At 37.6% G+C, this 19,766-nt stretch overlaps 1 protein-coding gene across 1 annotated transcript in view; it reads right to left on the bottom strand.

Moving 5' to 3' along the window:
- rgs3a (regulator of G protein signaling 3a) overlaps window positions 1–19,766 on the bottom strand; it is a 174,292-nt gene that overhangs the window by 139,708 nt on the left and 14,818 nt on the right. The window contains exons 2-9 of the mRNA XM_081365201.1: window positions 18,339–18,420; window positions 17,554–17,659; window positions 14,888–15,251; window positions 11,797–11,836; window positions 9,485–9,765; window positions 8,337–8,420; window positions 6,522–6,633; window positions 3,570–3,613 (exon numbers count right to left, since the gene is read on the bottom strand). Of these exons, the coding sequence (XP_081221327.1) occupies window positions 3,570–3,613; window positions 6,522–6,633; window positions 8,337–8,420; window positions 9,485–9,765; window positions 11,797–11,836; window positions 14,888–15,251; window positions 17,554–17,659; window positions 18,339–18,420 (1,113 nt within the window). The remainder of the gene's footprint in view (window positions 1–3,569; window positions 3,614–6,521; window positions 6,634–8,336; window positions 8,421–9,484; window positions 9,766–11,796; window positions 11,837–14,887; window positions 15,252–17,553; window positions 17,660–18,338; window positions 18,421–19,766) is intronic.

The following is a 19,766-nucleotide window of genomic DNA, read 5'->3' as shown; positions in this document are numbered from 1 at the left end:
CCTTCATCCCCAGCTCCACTCATTTCTCAGGAGTGAATTACCCTCCTTCATCCCCAGCTCCTCTCGCCCAGTCAGGATTTGGCATTCTGATTCCCCTTGAATTAGAATAAATTCTCTAATTATGTAGTACTTTAAAATCTTGAATTAATGATATCTGCATACATTCATGTTGGTTCTGTTCTGTTACCCTAAGGGGGGGTTATTGCTGCTCTCCCCGCTCTTATCCATGCTAGGCTGCCCAGAACAGAACCATACCGCTAATCCAAACTGTATGCTAATTGTCAATCGTATTTGACAATAGTGGTCCTGACAGAAAAGTAACTTAGACTTATCATATATTGAGACCTAGAAGAGTGAATGCAGCATCAGACAAAAGCAAACATTTTCAGATAAGGGCCTTTCACACTGAGCGCGTCCTTGAATCACAACCATAGATCCCTATAGAGCTATCAACACCGATCGCAATCAATCAGGACGATTTTTACCCCATCACCCTGCGATGAAATGGACTGACCAATTACATTTGAGCTTTAGATCATGTGCCCGCAGCCGCTGCTCTTACACAAAAAGCACTCAAACTGGGGCGAATTGAGTGCCGGTCACAGAGCCGGTCACAATTAACAGAGCTTATAGGTGATTTAAAACATGTCATCATCCATCGTGATGGCAAGTAGGCTTTCCAACTGATGTAAATCAATAGTTGCATGGTATAATGGTGGTACATTTATCTCTCTCACACGTACCCTGCATTGTCCCGCAAAAATCACATCTATATCCCACAACAGAGTAATTACCAGGGGGTCAGCCTATACTTTTGCGTGTTAGGACAAATAGTTTTCATACCAATTGCAGATGGCACCAGAGTTCAAGCAAAGTCGGTTAATGCACACAATCCACTTAAAAAAAGGAACGTGTCCTTAAAAAAACTGACATTCATTTTTTTCCCTGTTCCTACATATGAATCTGTTAGTCAGTTTGCACAGCCTCAATGTCATCATACTTGTCAAAAGTAAGAGAGATGCCATATACCTGGCCACAGATTACACAAGGAAGCCGGGAGTGAGTGAAAAACATGCAGACACGTGAGCTATTCCTCTAATGAGATTGTTTTTCTCTTAGTTGGCCGTGTTTCTCTCTCTCTCTCTCTCTGGTCAGTGACATCTCCAGCTACCATTACGAGTGTCCACTGAGACACGGGAGAGAGAAGAATCTAATTAAAGTCCTGCATTATATTACTCAGGGATGGAGCCTGATAAATATCCATCACATAACAACAGATGCCCTGAGGTGCGTTTCCCAAAAGCATCGTTAGCCTGTTGAATTGTGTTGGTAATGACGATACTTGCGACCATAGTTGACTTCGAGAAACACATCCCTGATTGATCTAATAGATCAGCGGTTCTCAACCCTATCCCTGAAATTTGTGATCATCAATGAGCTAGTAATTACATCACTAGCAGTCATTAACAATCATGGTGAAGTCTCAAGGGATGCTATTATTTTTTTAAGCTATGTAATTAGAGGTCTGACATACTCAAAAGAAAACACTTGCATTGCATTGATTCTCTGTTTGCAATTGTATTAAAGCTGTGATTCAGTATATTTGATCAGTTCTGAGCTACAATGTTTAAACATTTGCACTATACACCACAAATATGAGGTCACACTTTGCATTTCCAATGTGATGTCATTGGTGTTTTAAGCTATTTGTGTGAAAAGTGTGGCTCTGGCACATTACATTTTTTACGTTTGTAAATGTTTTTATATTTGTACAACATTTTAGACACTATTTTTTTTATTAAAGTTTTGCAGAGATTCATAGAGAAGTAAGATTTATGCCATGCAACTGAACACAGCCAACATATTCATATGTTTTTAAAAAGTTACACCAAAACATCTGCAACCCAGGCTCATTGTAAAAACATGCCATTTCTGCAAAACTATATTAGGCCTCTTTTGCTTCTTGCAGGATTCATGACACTGTGAAAGTAAAATGTCCAGTGGCCAAAAAGTGTTTTCAGTTTCATCAAAAACAGATGAATGTGAATCTGTTTTTTTCTGTTAGTTGTAGTACCAATCGCTGCAGTTCAGAATTTAAATGTCCGGTGAGTGGCGCTAAAAGGTTAATGCTTTGTAGCATTTTTAAAAAACACCTACACTAAACTCTGCACTAAGTCAAACCAATAGTGCCAACAAAAGCAAATGTGCGACAAAAACACATTTGCTGAAGTAATCATGCCAAGCAAGTCGTTGAGATCTTTTATCGTGACTCGAATTTCGCAAAAACTCCCATTTATCGCAAAAAAGTTTTTACGCTCGCATGAGGGTTTTTTTCAGGCAATTCGAAAAATAAATATTTTGCAAAACTGCAATTGAAACAGTTTTTGCGCATTTACAGTCACCCGATGTAGATGACGAGGTGTGTTTGGACAGAATATGAGAGAGTTCTTTATTAAATTCATATAAGACAAAATAATTACAGGAATAATGGATTCTAAACCTCAAATAAATGCCACAATCAAGACCTCGGAGCAGATCTGAGGGAGAAACACCCAGAAACACCTCATATGTGCCGCTCACAAGTATAATAAGGGTCGTTCCTTACCATTAATGTTTGGAAAACACACATACATCTCCTTTGATTAATAATAATGGCCAGTGCAGTGGCTGAGATATAGTACATAAACCAACATCCGTTACCATGGTTTTTGGAATGATTTTACTTATTGCGAGAGGAAAAAATTACGTTTTAGTCGCATAACATCGGTTAATGGAAACGCTGTCATTTCGCAATCGTTTTTTTGTCGACATTTAGGGGGAAAAAATTGCTAATTTTTTGCGCAAATCTGTAATGGAAACGCGCCTACAGTTTCACAATGCTCTGAGCAAACACCAGGTGAGCTGTCAAGCAAGTTTACTACATCAGAAAAGTCATACAAATGGAACAGATCGTGTGATACAAACATTACAATGCATTAGTTTATAAATCATGCGCTGTGGTAAAAGTATTTTCAGGTCATAGCATAGTATCTACCCATGTAATCATAATGTGAATAAGAAAAATAAACAAGTTACAGCCACTAGTGTTCATTTCAGGTAGAAACTGTGTTTGGCAGTTTTGCAGAAATGTAGCCAGAGTCTAGTACATTTCCAATGAGCCTGGGTTGCGAAAATCATATTAGGGGACAAAAAAAAAAAAGATATATACTGTATATTTCCCTATATATGAATGATCAATTTATTAAATGATGTATATTTGAAAATATACATAATAATATATTGTGTTAATATATTACAATATATTGAATAATACATAAGGAATTTATGATTCTCATATATTGAAAAAAATATGTGACAATAATATATAATTATTATATCAATAATGTATTATTATAACAATAATATATCATAATGTATGTAATTTTATATTCAGTAATACACTTACTTTTATTTAAAACACTAGTTTCCTATATATGGAAATGTATTATGTAATATAATCGTATTTTATTTTGCATTATATTTCTATATATTTTTGTTCTGTAAGGGCACACCACCTTTTTGTAACTCACCTCTGTCATGTGGATCAAGTAGAATTGCAGATCGTCACTGTGATCTGAGGAAACAAACATGCTAAGGTCATAAAATGCTTTGAGAAAGGCAACACAAATCTCAACAGAGTTTGCAACATAACAGGTTTGGAGCAAAACTGCGGATCCCTGCCATTTTCACCCATAAGGGAAGTGAGAAACCAATCTAACATGGCTGATCAAATATTTCATATTCTCTAATGCCATTATTTGACCAGTTATCAGAGGAGACAGTTTTACAGTCCTATACAGTGCAGACACCTGCCGGATCTTTAGCTACGCTGAGACGGTTATCCTGTCACATGCTCATACACACGTAGATCTCTCTAAATTATTCAGGGCATCTAAGCAAACATTCATTTTTTATCTCTGCAAAATCTCCTGAGCAAAGACACAGCAACAATCTGAGCAAACAATCATCCCAGACAATTGTCCTTTTCCTTCATTTATGTCTCAATTAATCTAATCTATTATTGAATTGATTAATTGCCATAATATCTATTGGGCAAAACAGTGATTTGATAATGGTATGATCTTTTCCATTTCATGCATGATCCTACTGATATTGCTGAAAAGCATATAAAACAGGGCATGTCGTGAGTTAAATGAGCTGTATCTTTCTACTTGTTTTTTCTTCTAAGCCTTTAAAAGGTACAGTATGCAAGTTTCACAGCTAGAGGTCGCTTATGCAAAACAGTAGCGTAGGCTTAGCTTTATGACGCTGTGAATAAGGGTGGAATCATGGGAGTTGTTGTCTTCACCTCCACTGCCGATGAAAAGCAGTCTGACGGGACTCAGGCCGAAATCATGTTCAGTGATGAGATACGGCTGGTGTCGTTTTGTGTTGTTTGTTTGTCCCCCCCCCCCCCTTTCTGTTTGCTTTTACGTTCACTTTCTTAGCTCTGCGCCATTGGTGCTGCTCCCTGTCAATCATCGTTGGAGCCGATGACATTGCCTCCGCTGTCTTCCAATTGGTGGACACCAGGATCCATAAAAGGAAGATGCTGACACGGATCGAGAGAAATGCTTTGTTCATTGTCTGTTGCTATTCTGTGGGGGATTGTGATTAAGAGACGCCGTTAATTATGTGTATTGTGGGTTAAGATTTTGAGTTGTATGTTCACGTGTGTCTTGTGTGCTACCTAACGACTCAGTTCCACCTCCAGTCATGTTGAAACCATTTGTTTTATTTTTGTTTGGATTTAGTGAGTGTAGTTTATATTAGGGTATCTTCGGATACTGAAGATTTTCTTTTCTTCTTTTTTCTTTTTAGTTAGTTTAGTACTGGTCTATGAGTTAGAGGGTTATGTTTTGATAATCTCTTTTATTTGATTGCCGCCCAGTACCCGTCGTCTTTTCCCTGCCTGGGTATCTTTTTGTTCTTTTCTTTTTTTGTAAATATTATTGCAAGTTGTCTTGGTTTATGAATTTTCCCACTGTATTAAAGTTTTGTTAACGTTACTGTGGTTTGAACCCGGGGACACACTAGGACATTTTACGTTGCAGTTTTTAAAATACTTACATGCCGCTGCCGCTCCTTTCGTTTTGTTGTTCATGTTTATATTAAAGTTATGTTTAACATCCACATTCTTCTTTCCTGAACTTTGTTAAAGTTGCATTTGATCACTTCTCTATCAATAAAGGTATGCAAACAGTTGCTCATCTGTCTAATAAAACACATAGGGCAAGATTTACTAAAGATGGGCCAATTAGCGTAAGAGCGCAAAACTATGGAAGCTTGTTTCCGCCACACACACAAAAAAAAAAAAAAGATAATTGCGTCTTTTTATCTCACAATTGCGAGTTTACATCTCACAATTCTGACTTTATTTCTCAGAATTGCGAGATATAAAGTCAGAATTGCGTGAAATAAAGTCGCAATTGCGTGTTTTAAAGTCAGAATTGCGAGATATAAAGTCACAATTGCGTGTTATAAAGTCAGAATTCTGAGATATAAAGTCAGAATTGCGAGATATAAAGTCGCAAATGCGTCTTATAAAGTCAGAATTCTGACTTTTTTTCTCGCAATTGCGACTTTATATCACGCAATTCTGACTTTATATCTCAGAATTCTGACTTTATATCACGCAATTGGGAGATATAAAGTCAGAATTGCATGATATAAAGTCGCAATTGCGTGTTATAAAGTCAGAATTGTGAGATATAAACTATTCTGTAAAAAAAAAAAAAAAAAGTCCGTCTTTTTTTTCCCCCTTAGAATTGGACTTTATATCTCACAATTCCGAGAAAAGATGTCAGAATTGTGAGATATAAACTCGCAATTATGTGTTATAAAGTCAGAATTGCGTGATATAAAGTCAGAATTCTGAGATATAAAGTCAGAATTGCGTGATATAAAGTCGCAATTGCGAGAAAAAAAGTCAGAATTCTGACTTTATAAGACGCAATTACGACTTTATATCTCAGAATTCTGACTTTATATCTCAGAATTCTGACTTTATTTCACGCAATTCTGACTTTATATCTCGCAATTCTGAGAAATAAAGTCAGAATTGTGAGATGTAAACTCGCAATTGTGAGATAAAAAGTCGCAATTATCTTTTAAAATGTTTTATTCAGTGGCGGAAACAAGCTTCCATACAAAACCCAAAAAAAGTAAAGTTTAAAAAAAAAAAAAAACTGTCCACGCCTTTTTTAGCGCAAATTTTTCACTGCATGTCTTTAGTAAATCCTGACAGTAGTTTTTAAAGGACAAAGAGGGTTTGCACTGGCGCTGGTTTTATATCGCTCTCATTGAGTTAAAAGCATCTCTATAAGCTGTTAAAGTTAAAGTAAAGGGAAGACCGGTTACACTCACAATGTGGATGAATCGTGTTTGTGTCGAAGACTCATGATCTATTGAAGAGAACTTGTGTGACACAGAAACTCAAACACAGATTTTTGTGTGTGAATGTGTAAGCAGTTGTCACTCACCATCCCGCAGCTGCAGATGTCTGAGGTACAGTGGGTTTTGCAGGACATTACATCGTCCCGGTTCATCCTCTCTGGTCACCAACATCAGATCGGAGTATATAAAGATTGTTACCTAAAAAGAGAGAGCGAAAGTGAGAGAGTTCAGCAGAAATGGATCAAATGCAGATGTTTCAGAAGAACAGTCTGATACGTGCGGCCAGTGCTTGAACTGGAAAGTAAGAAAATAATGGCGTTATTAAAACATGATTCCAGTGTGCAAGAATAAATCAGGTCGGCCCGTCACAGCCCGTCTTTATTTAGCCCTAAAATAGTTGGGTCTGATTTGGTCCAAATTTATCCCAAGATGGATATCTTTTCACCAAACCAGGCTCATTAGAAAAACATGCCTGTGGCGACTTTTCTGCACAATGACATTACATCGCGTTTTGCACATTTCGCGACAGTTTCAACATGAAATGTCCAGTGAGTGGCAATAAAAGTGTTCAGTTTTCTCTGAAACAGATAAAGTGAATCTGGCAACGTTTTATTATGTTGGTTGTTGTACATATGATCGCAGTTCTGAATTGAAATGTCCAGGGAGTGTCGCTAAAATGTTAATGCTTATCGCGTTTTAAAATAACGTATACCAACACTAAACCCTAAACCTACCCAAAGAGACTGGAACCAATATTGAAGAAGCAACAGTGTAATAACGCGCCAAAAGTGTGTGTAGACTGCAACTTCAGTAAGAAACATAAGTGAATTACAGTTATTCACTAAATCAGTTACAACACTACCACATTTAAATACAAGTTACATTTAATTTTCATTATCAATTTTCCTATTGTTTTAACATGACTTTTTCATAAATTTTCATAAACTTTATTCACAAATTTTAGTTTTTATGATTTGAAATTTGACATTTTATGATTTCACTTTTTTACCTTTAGTTAGTGTGTAATGTTGCTGTTTGAGCATAAACAACATCTGCAAAGTTATAAGTGCTCAAAGTTCAAAGCAGGAAGACATTTTCTTTTAAATACAACAAACGGCTGGTAGAGACTACACGACATTCCTCCCGGGCTAGTAAAATCACCAACCCTAGAATTTGCATAAACCCCGCCCCGGGAACACGATTATAGATTATCAAGACCGAATATGCTAATCAATGACTAGTAGATAACTACACATCAGCTACATAAATTCATCAACTAACCATTCAGAAATGTCCTGTTGCTTCTACATGTTGTCACTTCTTCTTGAGTCTCTCCATCATTGTCTGACTCCGGTTTGAACATAAAAGGCTAAAAGTTTTTGAAATAATCAGTGCATGTCTGTGTGAGGTAAAATGACACAAGCTCTTGAAGCTCCGCCCCCTGTGCCGGGAGCAGCAGCTCATTTGCATTTAAAGGAACAGAAACAATACGGTGCGTTTTTGCTCACCCTCAAAAAGTGACAATTTTAACATGCTATATAAAAATATCTGTGGGGTATTTTGAGCTAAAACTTCACACACACACTCTGGGGACATCAAAGACATACATCTTGTTTTACATATCATACCACCCATTTAAAGCTTTAGTGACTGCATAAGAGAGACCCAGCACTCTCCCATTCAAGTAGGGACAATAGAGAGTTCCAGAAGTTTACACTAGACATTGTCAAGGAGGGAAAAGAGAGATAAATCTTAAATTATCTATGAGTTCATTTTATTCCAGTAAAAAGCACTTGACCCCACATTAATGAAGTTATAAAACTGAACTACTTTTAGAGCAATTTCAAGTGTGAAATGGCCTAAATACACATGCAGACTACAGTATGTAGAGTATCTCTTACCTTGATAGAGAAGTGCCTGCTCTCATGTAGAATCATTTCTTCAGAGATCACCAGTGCTCTTGTTGGGCTACACAGATCTATAGGCTTCAGAAAAAAAGAGAAACAGAATCTGACTCCAACTTAATGAGCTTAATAACTCATATAATAATCACTGGTTTGATTGAAGAAAGTGCTGAACTAGAAGTACTGTGTTTTATAGAGTACTCAATAGAACACTGTAACATGCGACAATTGTGTTTGTATTTAAGTATGCAAGAGACAACCTCGGACAGGTTGTGTGACATGCTGTCTATCTACAAAAACAATGAAAAAAAAACTACAAAAATAATACATTAAATACTGATTCATTTGAAACAAGAATAAATATGGTTTGTGTTTTGATTGGCTGTTGAGAGCATGAAATATTTTGTGATTACACTTACTTTATTCATATTCCTATGCACATTTGTTCATATTGTTGGCCATATGCAGATCATTCTAATATCAATACATTTTAGGTTCGATTTTAAGGACTTTTTTTTTACTTGTGTACTGGACGATAAACCAGTTCAGTGCTGTGTTGGGCTGCCACTTCATGTCCAATGAAAAATCTATCCCAGCTAAAAAATATTATGTTCTAAGAACATATTGCTAATGTTCCCGGTTAACGTTATTTCTGAATGTTCCATGATTGTTGAAACATCCAGTTTTTTTAAATGTTTTAAAAACATTCTTGGTTATGCAGTCGTTAAAGGGATGGTTCAGAGTGAAATCAACATAGGGTCCTTTGCACCATGACCTCGAGCCAGACACCCCCCCCCCCCCCCACCACCAAGTAGTAACATAAAAAAAAACATTAGATGATCGTCCAACTAAAATGGTATGAACAATGTAAAAAATAATGTTTCTGTGCTAAAGTTTTGAGAACATCATTAAAGACCATATAACTTTGAACAAATGTTCTACTCGCATTACTGGAAGAACATTTGTTCATAATTTTGAGAGAAGCTTGCCAGAACAGTTCTGAGAATATTTCCTATTAGCAAACCCTGTTGACAACTTGCTTTTTACAGTATTATCTATGTTATGTTCTGAAGAGATCACTACTAGAGCTCACTAGATCTTTTTATTTAATGTTTGTGCTTATTTTGAAGATATGGAAGATTTACCTGCACAAAGATGGGGAAGATGAGGATTTTAGGTGTCACTTTAACGTAGGTGCCATAGTTGGTGTGAGGCAGGTGTGACCTCACAATGGTGCAGTTCTGGTAGTTGGCAAAGTTTGAGGTGGTCGTTGGCTGTTGGTAATGTTCACTTTGCTGTGTTTTGGATTGGCTGTTGCCAGAGCGGCGCAGAAAGCAGGTTCTGCTGGCCAGTCCAGGTGCTGACTGGGAACCAGTGGCCGGAGGAGGAGGAACAGGCGTCTGAGGTGTGGGGAACATCTGGCCAGCTGGTAGAAAGTAAAGGTCGTAGGTGAGATTTCAGTCAAACATCAGATGGATAAATGAAAAGACATTTTCTGTGGTTTAGAAGTATAGAAGAGTCTGGGTCGGGCTGGCCCTGTGGGGGGCGCACCGTCTTCGCCCGGGGATGTGCAGAGATAGATATATTAATCATAAAGGGCCCTATTTTCACTTAGTCCGAATCCACTTTTGCTAGTTTAACGACGAGAGAAATGGTCAGCGCACCCGGTGCATGGTCTAAAAGGGTTGTCCCTATTCTCTTAATGAGTAATGGGTGTGTTTTGGGATTTACATGCGTTAAACCAATCAGAGTCTCATCTCCCATTCCTTCCATTTCCTTTAAATGCCAGTTGTCCTCACGCCATGGCAGATTCGCTATTTACATGACGGAATTTGATAGTGGAAAGACAGAAGCCGTCTCCAGAGCGCGAGGTAAAAGCACGCAAGCAGACCATAGATGGGACAAGCCGGATTCCATCATATCTTTATGTACACAATAATATTCTTTTACATTGTAATCTGTTTATTTTAAATATTTGTCATGTTTGTGTGCTGCTGTGCGTCCCTGTGTGTTTAATAAGCAGAGTGTACACGCGTTGTGGACCCACCTATAGGCGCACATTGCTAATGCGCTCATTAAAGGGTAACTAAACCCTAAACCAACTTTTTTTAGTTAATGATCTGTAAGAATGGGGCTTTATTAGTGCTGTTCATTTATTCAAGTAATTTTTTTGACATTTGTGTTTAAAGTGTTTTAATTTTACAAAATATGGTGTAAAAATGTCTGAGTGCTGCCCTCTTCAGGTTGAACAGTGGCTACTGCAGTTGAATTTTCCTATTGGAAGTTGTGGTACCCTCTGACGTCAGAGAGTACCAGCTAACCACGCCCTTGCCTGCAGAGAGATATGTCTCAGATGCACGCCCCCTCCCCACTGGGCTCTGCCTACTTTTCCAGCATTTTTCAAATATTGCCAGTGGGTGGAGTCAGGCTCTGACCAGGGGTTTAGTTACCCTTTAAATAACAAAAAAAATATTGCGCCATTGACTTTAGACCATGTTTCAGTCGGTCAATGGCTCAGTATATTTCAGTTCTCAAAATAGCACCAATATCACACCAACAATGTGCCAGAACACACCTCGTTTTCAGACCAGCAGCTCATGAGCACACAAATGGGCGCAAATGCATTTGCTATTTAATCAATGTGGCACATGACGTAAAAATGATAACTGCGTCGGGCTGAAACTAGCAAAAAACACTTGTAAGATAGGGCCCGGTGCAATGCAGCTTTTGTTTTGTTTCTTTTGTTTTTTTGATATGTGTATTTTGTAAAATGTCTGTATGTATTCCTGCAATAAAAAAAAGAAGTATAGAAGAGCCAATACGACAACCCAGCCTAGACCCTGTAAGCAGATCTTTGATGAAAATCCCATGTTTTCTGGTCAGTATTTCTGCAGTAGGTTGTGCCATATGGGAGAAAACATCATCGTCATTGTCTGTGTCTCCAATGTCAGTATCCACTACTAATAAGAAGTAGAGGCATGGATAGAAATGAATGTAATGAGTTAATTGAAATGAAGCCATAATGTGTGCACTGGATCAAACAAAACATGAACAAGGGCATTTGCATATGAAATTGTCAAATTCACAAATCTTTTTTTTTTTCTTCTTCTTATGTTTTTTGCAGTCTAATGACTTGACTTGACTTGACTTGACTTGACTTGACTTGAACTTGGACTGTATTGTAATTATACATGGTACAACGAAATTCTGTCAGGTGAATCTCATTTAAAGAACTAAACAAAAACACTTAAAACAAACAATAATAGGCAGCATCAAACGGGAGCAATTACTTTAAAATAAAGTGCCATTATGTAAAGTGCAATACCCTACATTGCCCTCAAGAACACAATGTAGGGCTCACTTTTTGTAGGGCTCAAGCTAGTAACTTTCCAAACCCTGGGCCTTAACCACTGTACCACACCACGAATAGAAAATGCACAAGTAAAGAGGAACTTACTTAATGTCCTGTGGTTGTCTCCATAGACAGAGCCCAATCCCTGGAAATATTGAAGAGTCAATAAGTGAAGACACTGAGCCAAAGTACATGTTAAAATATTCTGTGGAGGTTTCTCACTACGGTACTTAAATGAATCAATGATTACAATATTAGGCCTTTTTCACACAATACACACAAGCAACATGTAAGTTGTGCTTTTACACTGGAAGCATTTTCATTCATACATAAAATATAGTGATAAATATAGTGTCGGGAGTTCGCAATACAACCAGATTGTTGTGAACTGCAATTTACATGAGGAGGTGGATCTCCTTTAAATCCAAATGATAATCAATCTACATAGTGTAGTGGAACCCAAACCCCAAGCTTTAGCCATAAACTGTTAAATAATATGGACTATCTCAATCTAGAAAGCACTGTTTGTGTGCCTGTTCACTCTATATTTAGGCTGGTTGGACCTTCGGCTTCATTCGTACAAATAATTTGACGTTACCACCCTGAAAAATAGTTAAAGGAATAGTTCACTTCAAAAATGAAAAGTCTGTCATAATTTACTCACCCTTAAGTTGTTTCAAACCTGTATGAATTTATTTCTTCTGCTTAAAAAACAAAGGAATATATTTTGAAGAATGGCAGTAACCAAACAGTTGATGAACCCCATTGACTTCCACAGTAGAAATCAATGGGGTTTGGTTACCGACATTTTTTTTCTACGTTTTTTAAGCAGAAGAAAGAAATTCCTACAGGTTTGAAACAACTTAAGGGTGAGCAAATGATGACAGAATTTTCATTATGAATTTAACTATTCCTTTAAGTTTCCCCGTGAGATAGGTTTGGTATTGCTTACATGTGCAGTGTGTAAGACCTTATGGCCACTTCTGTAGGCTTGATTATAACAAACTGAAATATACTTCTTTGACGTGTAACATGTATTGTGTCAAGTACAGATTTAAATGAAAGCACAGGTTTCCTGTAATAGTAGCCTAAGTTACTGATATATGGTTGGTTATAAAGATATTTTCAATGGAAACAATGGGTCTCATTCACTAAGATCTGCATCCAAACCTTGATTCACCAATAAATTCACACTAAAATTGATTCTACATTTAAGATCAAATTTAGAACCTACTGAAACACCACATACACAAAACTCTGTAAACATTTAAATAAAAAAGGTTTTCTTGTGTTTCAATTTTGATGATGACCCAATTGGCATTGCTTGGCATTTCTTGAGAACACTTGGAATTGAGAATCTTGCTGTTTATATCTATATATAAGGATTTTAAACTTTTGGGTGCCTTTACAGTAGGTACAGTATCTGTCTACAATGATATTTTAAGTCCCCCTGTGGTGAAAATCAAGGTTTAAATATTGTTTGTGTGTCTATTGTGGCGAGCAGGACTAGGCTGAGGGCCGTAGGAGAACGGCGCGAGACCGGTGGCGTGATTGATAATGAGCGACACCTGTGAGACGCACCGGTCTCGTATCTCTCACGGAGGAGCGGAAGCATAAAAGGAGGAGCGACGACAGTGAAGATCAAGAGAGGAACAGGCCTGGACTTATGTTGTGTTATATGTGACAGCAGTCGTCCAGTAGGGGCTGCTATCTTTTCCTTTCATTTTGTATTTCATTTTGTATTCTCGTCGCTTGATAAACTTGTGGTTGAGCCACAGTAGTCACTTGGACTATTTTAACGATGTCTTTACTAACTTTCTGGGCCGGCAAGTTTCAATTACAGAGAAGTCTATGGAGGAGTGAGACAGCTCTCAGATTTAATCAAAAGTATCTTAATTTGTGTTCCGAAGATGAACTAAAGTCTTACGGGGTTCGAACAACATGAGAGAGAGAGTAATTACTGACAGAATTTTCATTTTTTGGGTGAATTAAACCTTTAAGCAGCTGTGAGTAGGGCTGTAGTACTCGAGTCCGGTCTTGGACTCGAGTCCGGACTCGAGACCGCTTTTCTATGGTCTCGGACTTGTCTCGGACTCGCTGGTATTCGGACTCGGACTTGTCTCGGTCTCGGCCACTGGTCTTGCCAAATATGGCTTTTGGTCTCGACCGAGTCCAGGTTTCTTTATGATGTTCCCAGTAATCACACAAACAGTAGCCTACGTCGCCGCGATATTAAAACAATATAATATATTATTGGAGGGAAAGTGAAACACTGGCCACCTAATAACTATGGGCATTTCGGCTCTTTTTCGTGAGCCGGCTCGTTTCACTCAGCTCACTGAAAGAGCCGGCTCTTTTGACTCACAAACGGCTCTTTAAAAAATAAATGTTTAAATAAACTCGCTGAAAGTCCACCGCTAGTGCAACGTGAATATTCATATTTTTAATTGTCCATAACACCCCGAAAACTAGCCTGCTTGCCTTGCACATCTAATTAATGGGCAAAGTTTTCCGACTTTTTTTCTTACCTTTCTTTCTTTGCCTCCACGAGTGGTAGGCGCAATGACTGGCTGTTTTAAAATATAGCTAATATCGAAACAAAATAACCCAGCTCATAACTTGCAGGTTTGCTTATTGGCTAACTTTTTTCATTTGATTGCTTTAGCCGCCACCTGCCCGAATTGAATTAAAATATTATTTTTCGTCACGTCATCCGCCCGATCCGCGGTTTATCCGCATCTCTTGTGTGTGTGTGTGCGTGTGTGTGTGTGTGTGTGTCTGTGAGTTGTCTCGGTCCTCCCTCATGCAGTTTAATTGTTTGACATCACGTGTATGATTGACAGGAACAGAATGTAAGGCTGATCAGACAGTCGAAACGATGTGTGTGCTCCTTTAGGCCTGTATAATTATAATTTTTTTGTTGTTCTTTGAATTAGTCAATTATTTTAAATAAAATTAAAATTATTCATTATTACATAATGATTTAATTTCTATAGGCTAGCTAGCCTAAATTTTTAGCAGACTTTTTTTCCCTGTCCTGGACTCGGTCTTGACTCGGACTCGAACCTCTTTGGACTCGGTCTTGACTTGGACTCGACTAGTCCTGGTCTTGGACTTGTCTTGGACTCGACAAAGGTGGTCTTGACTACAGCCCTAGCTGTGAGACACCATAATGGTGGACAAAGCTTGGCTCTACCTGGCTTCCAGGATTAACAGGAGACAGGATGATGTAATCGTCCCCGTTTGATGCTTTCACACGCGTCCCTCGAAGCGTCTGAGTGCCGGGCTTGCCATCCACTGCACTCCTGCGTTCTCCCCACAGGATTCCCGATCCTCTCCCTGCACCGACCCGCCCGTCGGACCCGTTCACTAACACCCTGTGGTGGGGGGGCAGAGGCGGGAGCGGGGGCGGTTGGTCCCCCCTCTTGCTTTTAGCCGGGGAAACTGGAGTGTCATAGTTAGAGGACTTGTAAGTAGGATGATGGATCAGTCGCTCAAAGTTGGACTTCGCAGAGGGTCCCGTACGCCAAACTACCACTGTGATTTCACTTAGACTATTTCTGGAAAGAGTGAGAGATAACAGAACAAACGTAGGAAGAGAAGCAAACAAAGAAGAGTTGATTTACTTATTAATTATTGAGTGTGTTTATGAGCAAAGACTTAGCTCAGTAATCAAACGTAAGATTGTGCCAACACTTTTAACAGGTTTCACCTTGTTAAAAAGACATGAGCTGAATTTAATTAAATGTGTACTCGTAGTGTACTTCAAATCTTAAAAGTAGATTTTTGAAAACAATTTATTTGCAGATATTAATGAAAGGAAAGGCCTCAAGAGAGTGCACTTTCATGATTATGTTTCTTGCACTTTTAAAAGGTGCACTTTGTAATCATGTTAAAATTTTGACTTAAAAGTACATTTTAAATAATTGTTTTAATCTTTTGTCGTGCTTTAAAGTGTCGTGTGCTTACACTTATCTTGATGTGTACTAACATATAAAGTACTTGATTATAATTTTAACTGTAGTGTGTTATTCGCTATGGCATTTAAAGATAATATATTTTAAATGTACTAAAATTACAACTGCATCATTGCAAATGTGTAATTACTAATATATTTAAAATACATGATATGCAGATTTCAAAAGAAATTACTTTAAAGTATTTTTTAGTTCACCATAAATGCTTGTCAGCACACTTTAACTTTTAAAGGCAACAGAAGTAGCTAATTATGAAATACATAAGACCTATTTAATTTGGTCAAAAAAAGTTGAACAAGTTGCGTTTAATTTAAATTTAAACTATACTACATTTTCATTTAATAGCAATTAAATGTTTTCAAAAAAACATAACATTCAATTTGCACTTAAATGTATTACTTTAAAGCAGGGGTGGGCAAACTACGGCCCGTTAGGCTGTTTATTCCGGCCCGTCGAGTATTTAAAAAATTGTCTTAAGATCGCGTTCATTTTGCCTTTTTCTTGCAATACTTTGCGTTATATATATACATATATATATTGCATCGCATATATTTGATAATCGGAATATCAGATATTTCATGCCATAGCTAACAAATGTAAAAAAGGAAAAATGACATAAAAGCAGATCATCATTCATTCAGCGCTGTTGTGGCTGCGGTGTGTGTGTCACGTAAGCAATGACGCGTCACAATGGAAACCAAACAGACAGCGCTGTAAGCGCATAGACTTGTTGCACGTTAATGTTTTTTCCTTTTTTGGAAACTCACAGAGAAAAAAATGTTTGGTAACCGCTTGCACACCTGTTTAGTTTTTCCTTTGATTTGTCTGCTATTTAGTTTCTTTGCTCCTCTGGATTTGTGGATGTATCCTGACTGATTCCGTTTACCGACCTTTATCGCCCGGTTTTCGGCTACGCTCCCCTGTCTGCCATGTACAGAACCCGGTTTTGTTCATTAAATGTTCTGATCTGCCTTTGCTTTTTATGTTTTATTTTATTATACTTAAAATAAATTTGTATATTCGTTTATTTCGTTTTTTGTTTTTTTTACAAATGTATGACTTTTGGAAGTGCAAATTGATTGCCATATGCAGTTTTAATAAAGTTGAATTAACGTAACCTTCGGTCATTTTTACTCTTCTAAGTGTAAGTTACACTTGCAGGTGTTTTGTTTCTAATTTACTGTTAGGCCCATTAAATAATAATAAGGATAAACAATATTTAAAAAGTATTGGCTATAATTATCTAACATCTGACTAATTCAAACTTAACCTCAAAACATAACATGCTAAATGGGGGGTATCTAGTATAAAAAATGTATTGTCAGAATGACGTCTCTCACATTCCCGCAGTCAATTTCGTGCAGATGTTGCCACAAATGTGTTTGCTCAGCCCGATCTTATGAAACTGCGAATACCACGAATTGTATTTGTAGTGCTTATGATACACAGTTTTCGTGTGCATATGATACGCACTTTATGGCGTGTAATAGGCACACACTCCGCACCCCTAATCCTAACCAAAGGGTTTACAGTGCGTATATGCACGAAAAAAAAAAAAAACTTTTTTGCCGTATAAATGGCACGAAAAATCAAATTCGTGGTATAGATACGCACTTTCATGAGATCGTGTTTCATAATCTGCTACTGGGCCGGCCCTCTGTCAAATTTTAAAACCCCGTGTGGCCCTTCAGCCAAAAAATTTGCCCACCCCTGCTTTAAAGTATAGTATTTCTGTAATAAGTGTTTTTTTAAAGTATGTACTTTTTCACAAGGGTCTTTAATCAGGAAACAGCATTTCTTTTTGTACAGTAGCTTATGTGCACAGTGTGCCTGAGTAAATTTATTATGAATAATTTGATCTTCACAACTATAGTATTATTTGTACCTAATAGCATGTGCAAGATCTACACACTTCCAATGTTTGACAGGTTGACCGTTTAACTGCAAAACAGTGTCCAACTGCTGCAAACCAGCCTGGTGCGCTGGACCACCTGAGAGAACAAACACACACATGTTGGGTTTTATGGGGACTTTCCATAGACATAGAATTATTGGTAACACTTTACTTGAAGGGGTTTATGTCAAGTTGTCATGACAAAGACATCTCAAACAATGTCACATTTGTATTAAAAAATGTCATAATTGAGCGAATGACACTTCATGACAGTTGTCATAAACATGCATAAACCCTCCTTCATATTCATGACGTGTCATGTCATGATTATGAAGGTGTCATGTCAGTCTTATGCACACCCCTTCAAGTAAAGTGTTACCGCATTATTTTATACTGTACAAACTGTATTTTATATCCTCAAACCCATCACAGAAAACACTTGCCATTTTTACATTTTCAAAAAAAAAACTGCGGTTTTCCTCATGGGGACCAAAAAATGTCCCCACAAGGACAAGGATTTCAGATTTTGTTATCTTTGAGGACACACACACACACAACATTTATAAAGACAACAGTGAGTGTTACTCAGCTGTGACTCATGTAGCCTAAAACTCACACTCACATTGCCCCATGTTTGACTGTGATGCGTAATAATCCATGACGCAGAAATACCACACATTCCCAGCCTTCAGTTCAGCAGCACCTCTGGCACAGCGCGCGCGCGCGCGCACACACACACACACACACACGCACACCAGACACAGAGCAGTTCTTGCCTGGATCGACTGCTTGTATACGAACAGGCGAGTCAGAGCAGATGGTGAATCCAAAGCCGTCCTTTCCTCGTAGAATGGTCACCTAAAACACACACACACACACACACAAACACACACACACACACACACACACACACACACACACACACACACACACACACACACACACACACACACACACTCATGAGTACAACACACTGCCACCTGCTGGAACAGGTACGACACTGCAGCTGCCCATTAGAGGAGCACCAACATGCAATTAAACTTTTACATTTTTTTGTTTCAGTGTTACAGAGATTTACTTAAGCAGCAAAGTACAAATGTTTGTGCTATATTGTAAAAATAACTAAATGCGATATAAGGTTCGACTCACAGAGGAGTGACTATAATTACAATATTGTATTGCATTGCATCTAGTATGGCATTGCATTTAAGAATACTGTGAATAAAAATATTAAAAGAAAAAACTTACTTTACATTATTTTATTAAGAAAATGGCTTAAGTGGGTGTGCTGTGCACTAATATAAACCGTATACATAATTATTATCCAATATGGGTGCTGCACTGTTGCTTGCTGAATAGATGTTACTCAAATTGCATATTTCAGCAGTATTTAGATTCTAGATTAGTTGTAGGCCTATTTATATTCTGATTTGTTAATAACAGAATTCTACAGTCTAAAATTATTACAGGATATAATGGACACGGTTGATATAAAAAGTATACAAACCCCTCTTAAAGCCGCTGGGCTATGTAATGAAAAAATGAAATAGAGATAAATCCCATCAGACCTTTTGCACATTTAATATAAAAATTACAACCAATGTAATTCCACTGAAAGAAAAGAAAAATTTGGCCGGTAAATTTTCTTGAGTCACCGGCCACTGGCAGTTAGTTTTAGGCCATTTATACGTGACTAAAAGCCTAAATTCAATATGTTCATCATATAAAGTGATTGAGTCTCTTCAGAAAATTTGCACTAAACCACTCAATTCACATGGATTAGTTTTACGAACTCTTTATGAACTTTTTGATGTGTCAAAGTTGCTGTTTTCCTTGCAACAAGTTTTCTTGTTTCATTGATTCATCCCATTCATTAATTAACTCGTCAGCTCCTTTGTTTGTTCTTGTACTTGTTCAGCCATCAGTTTCAGTCAGTTCTTTGTCTTGAATTGTTTGTAACGTGGCTGTAATACCAGTTCCCTGAGTTCACCTGTGCCATTTGGATTCATGTACTAAAGGATTGTTTGCTCGATGTGCACTGGGTCACTACCCGTGGAAATATTATTCTCTATTTTAATTTTCATATTAGCAGGTGTTTTGCTTTATTAAAAGCATTAATCTCTCTAAATTTTGATACATTTCTCTGAGAGCAAACTCTTTTAAAATGGTAAAAGTTTGCTTCATAAGTAAATATATCTTCAGAT

Source organism: Scardinius erythrophthalmus (genome assembly GCF_964197995.2).
Source record: "Scardinius erythrophthalmus genome assembly, chromosome: 5".
In the NCBI taxonomy this organism is placed as follows: Eukaryota; Metazoa; Chordata; class Actinopteri; order Cypriniformes; family Leuciscidae; genus Scardinius; species Scardinius erythrophthalmus.
This window is presented reverse-complemented; position numbering and strand designations above follow the sequence as displayed.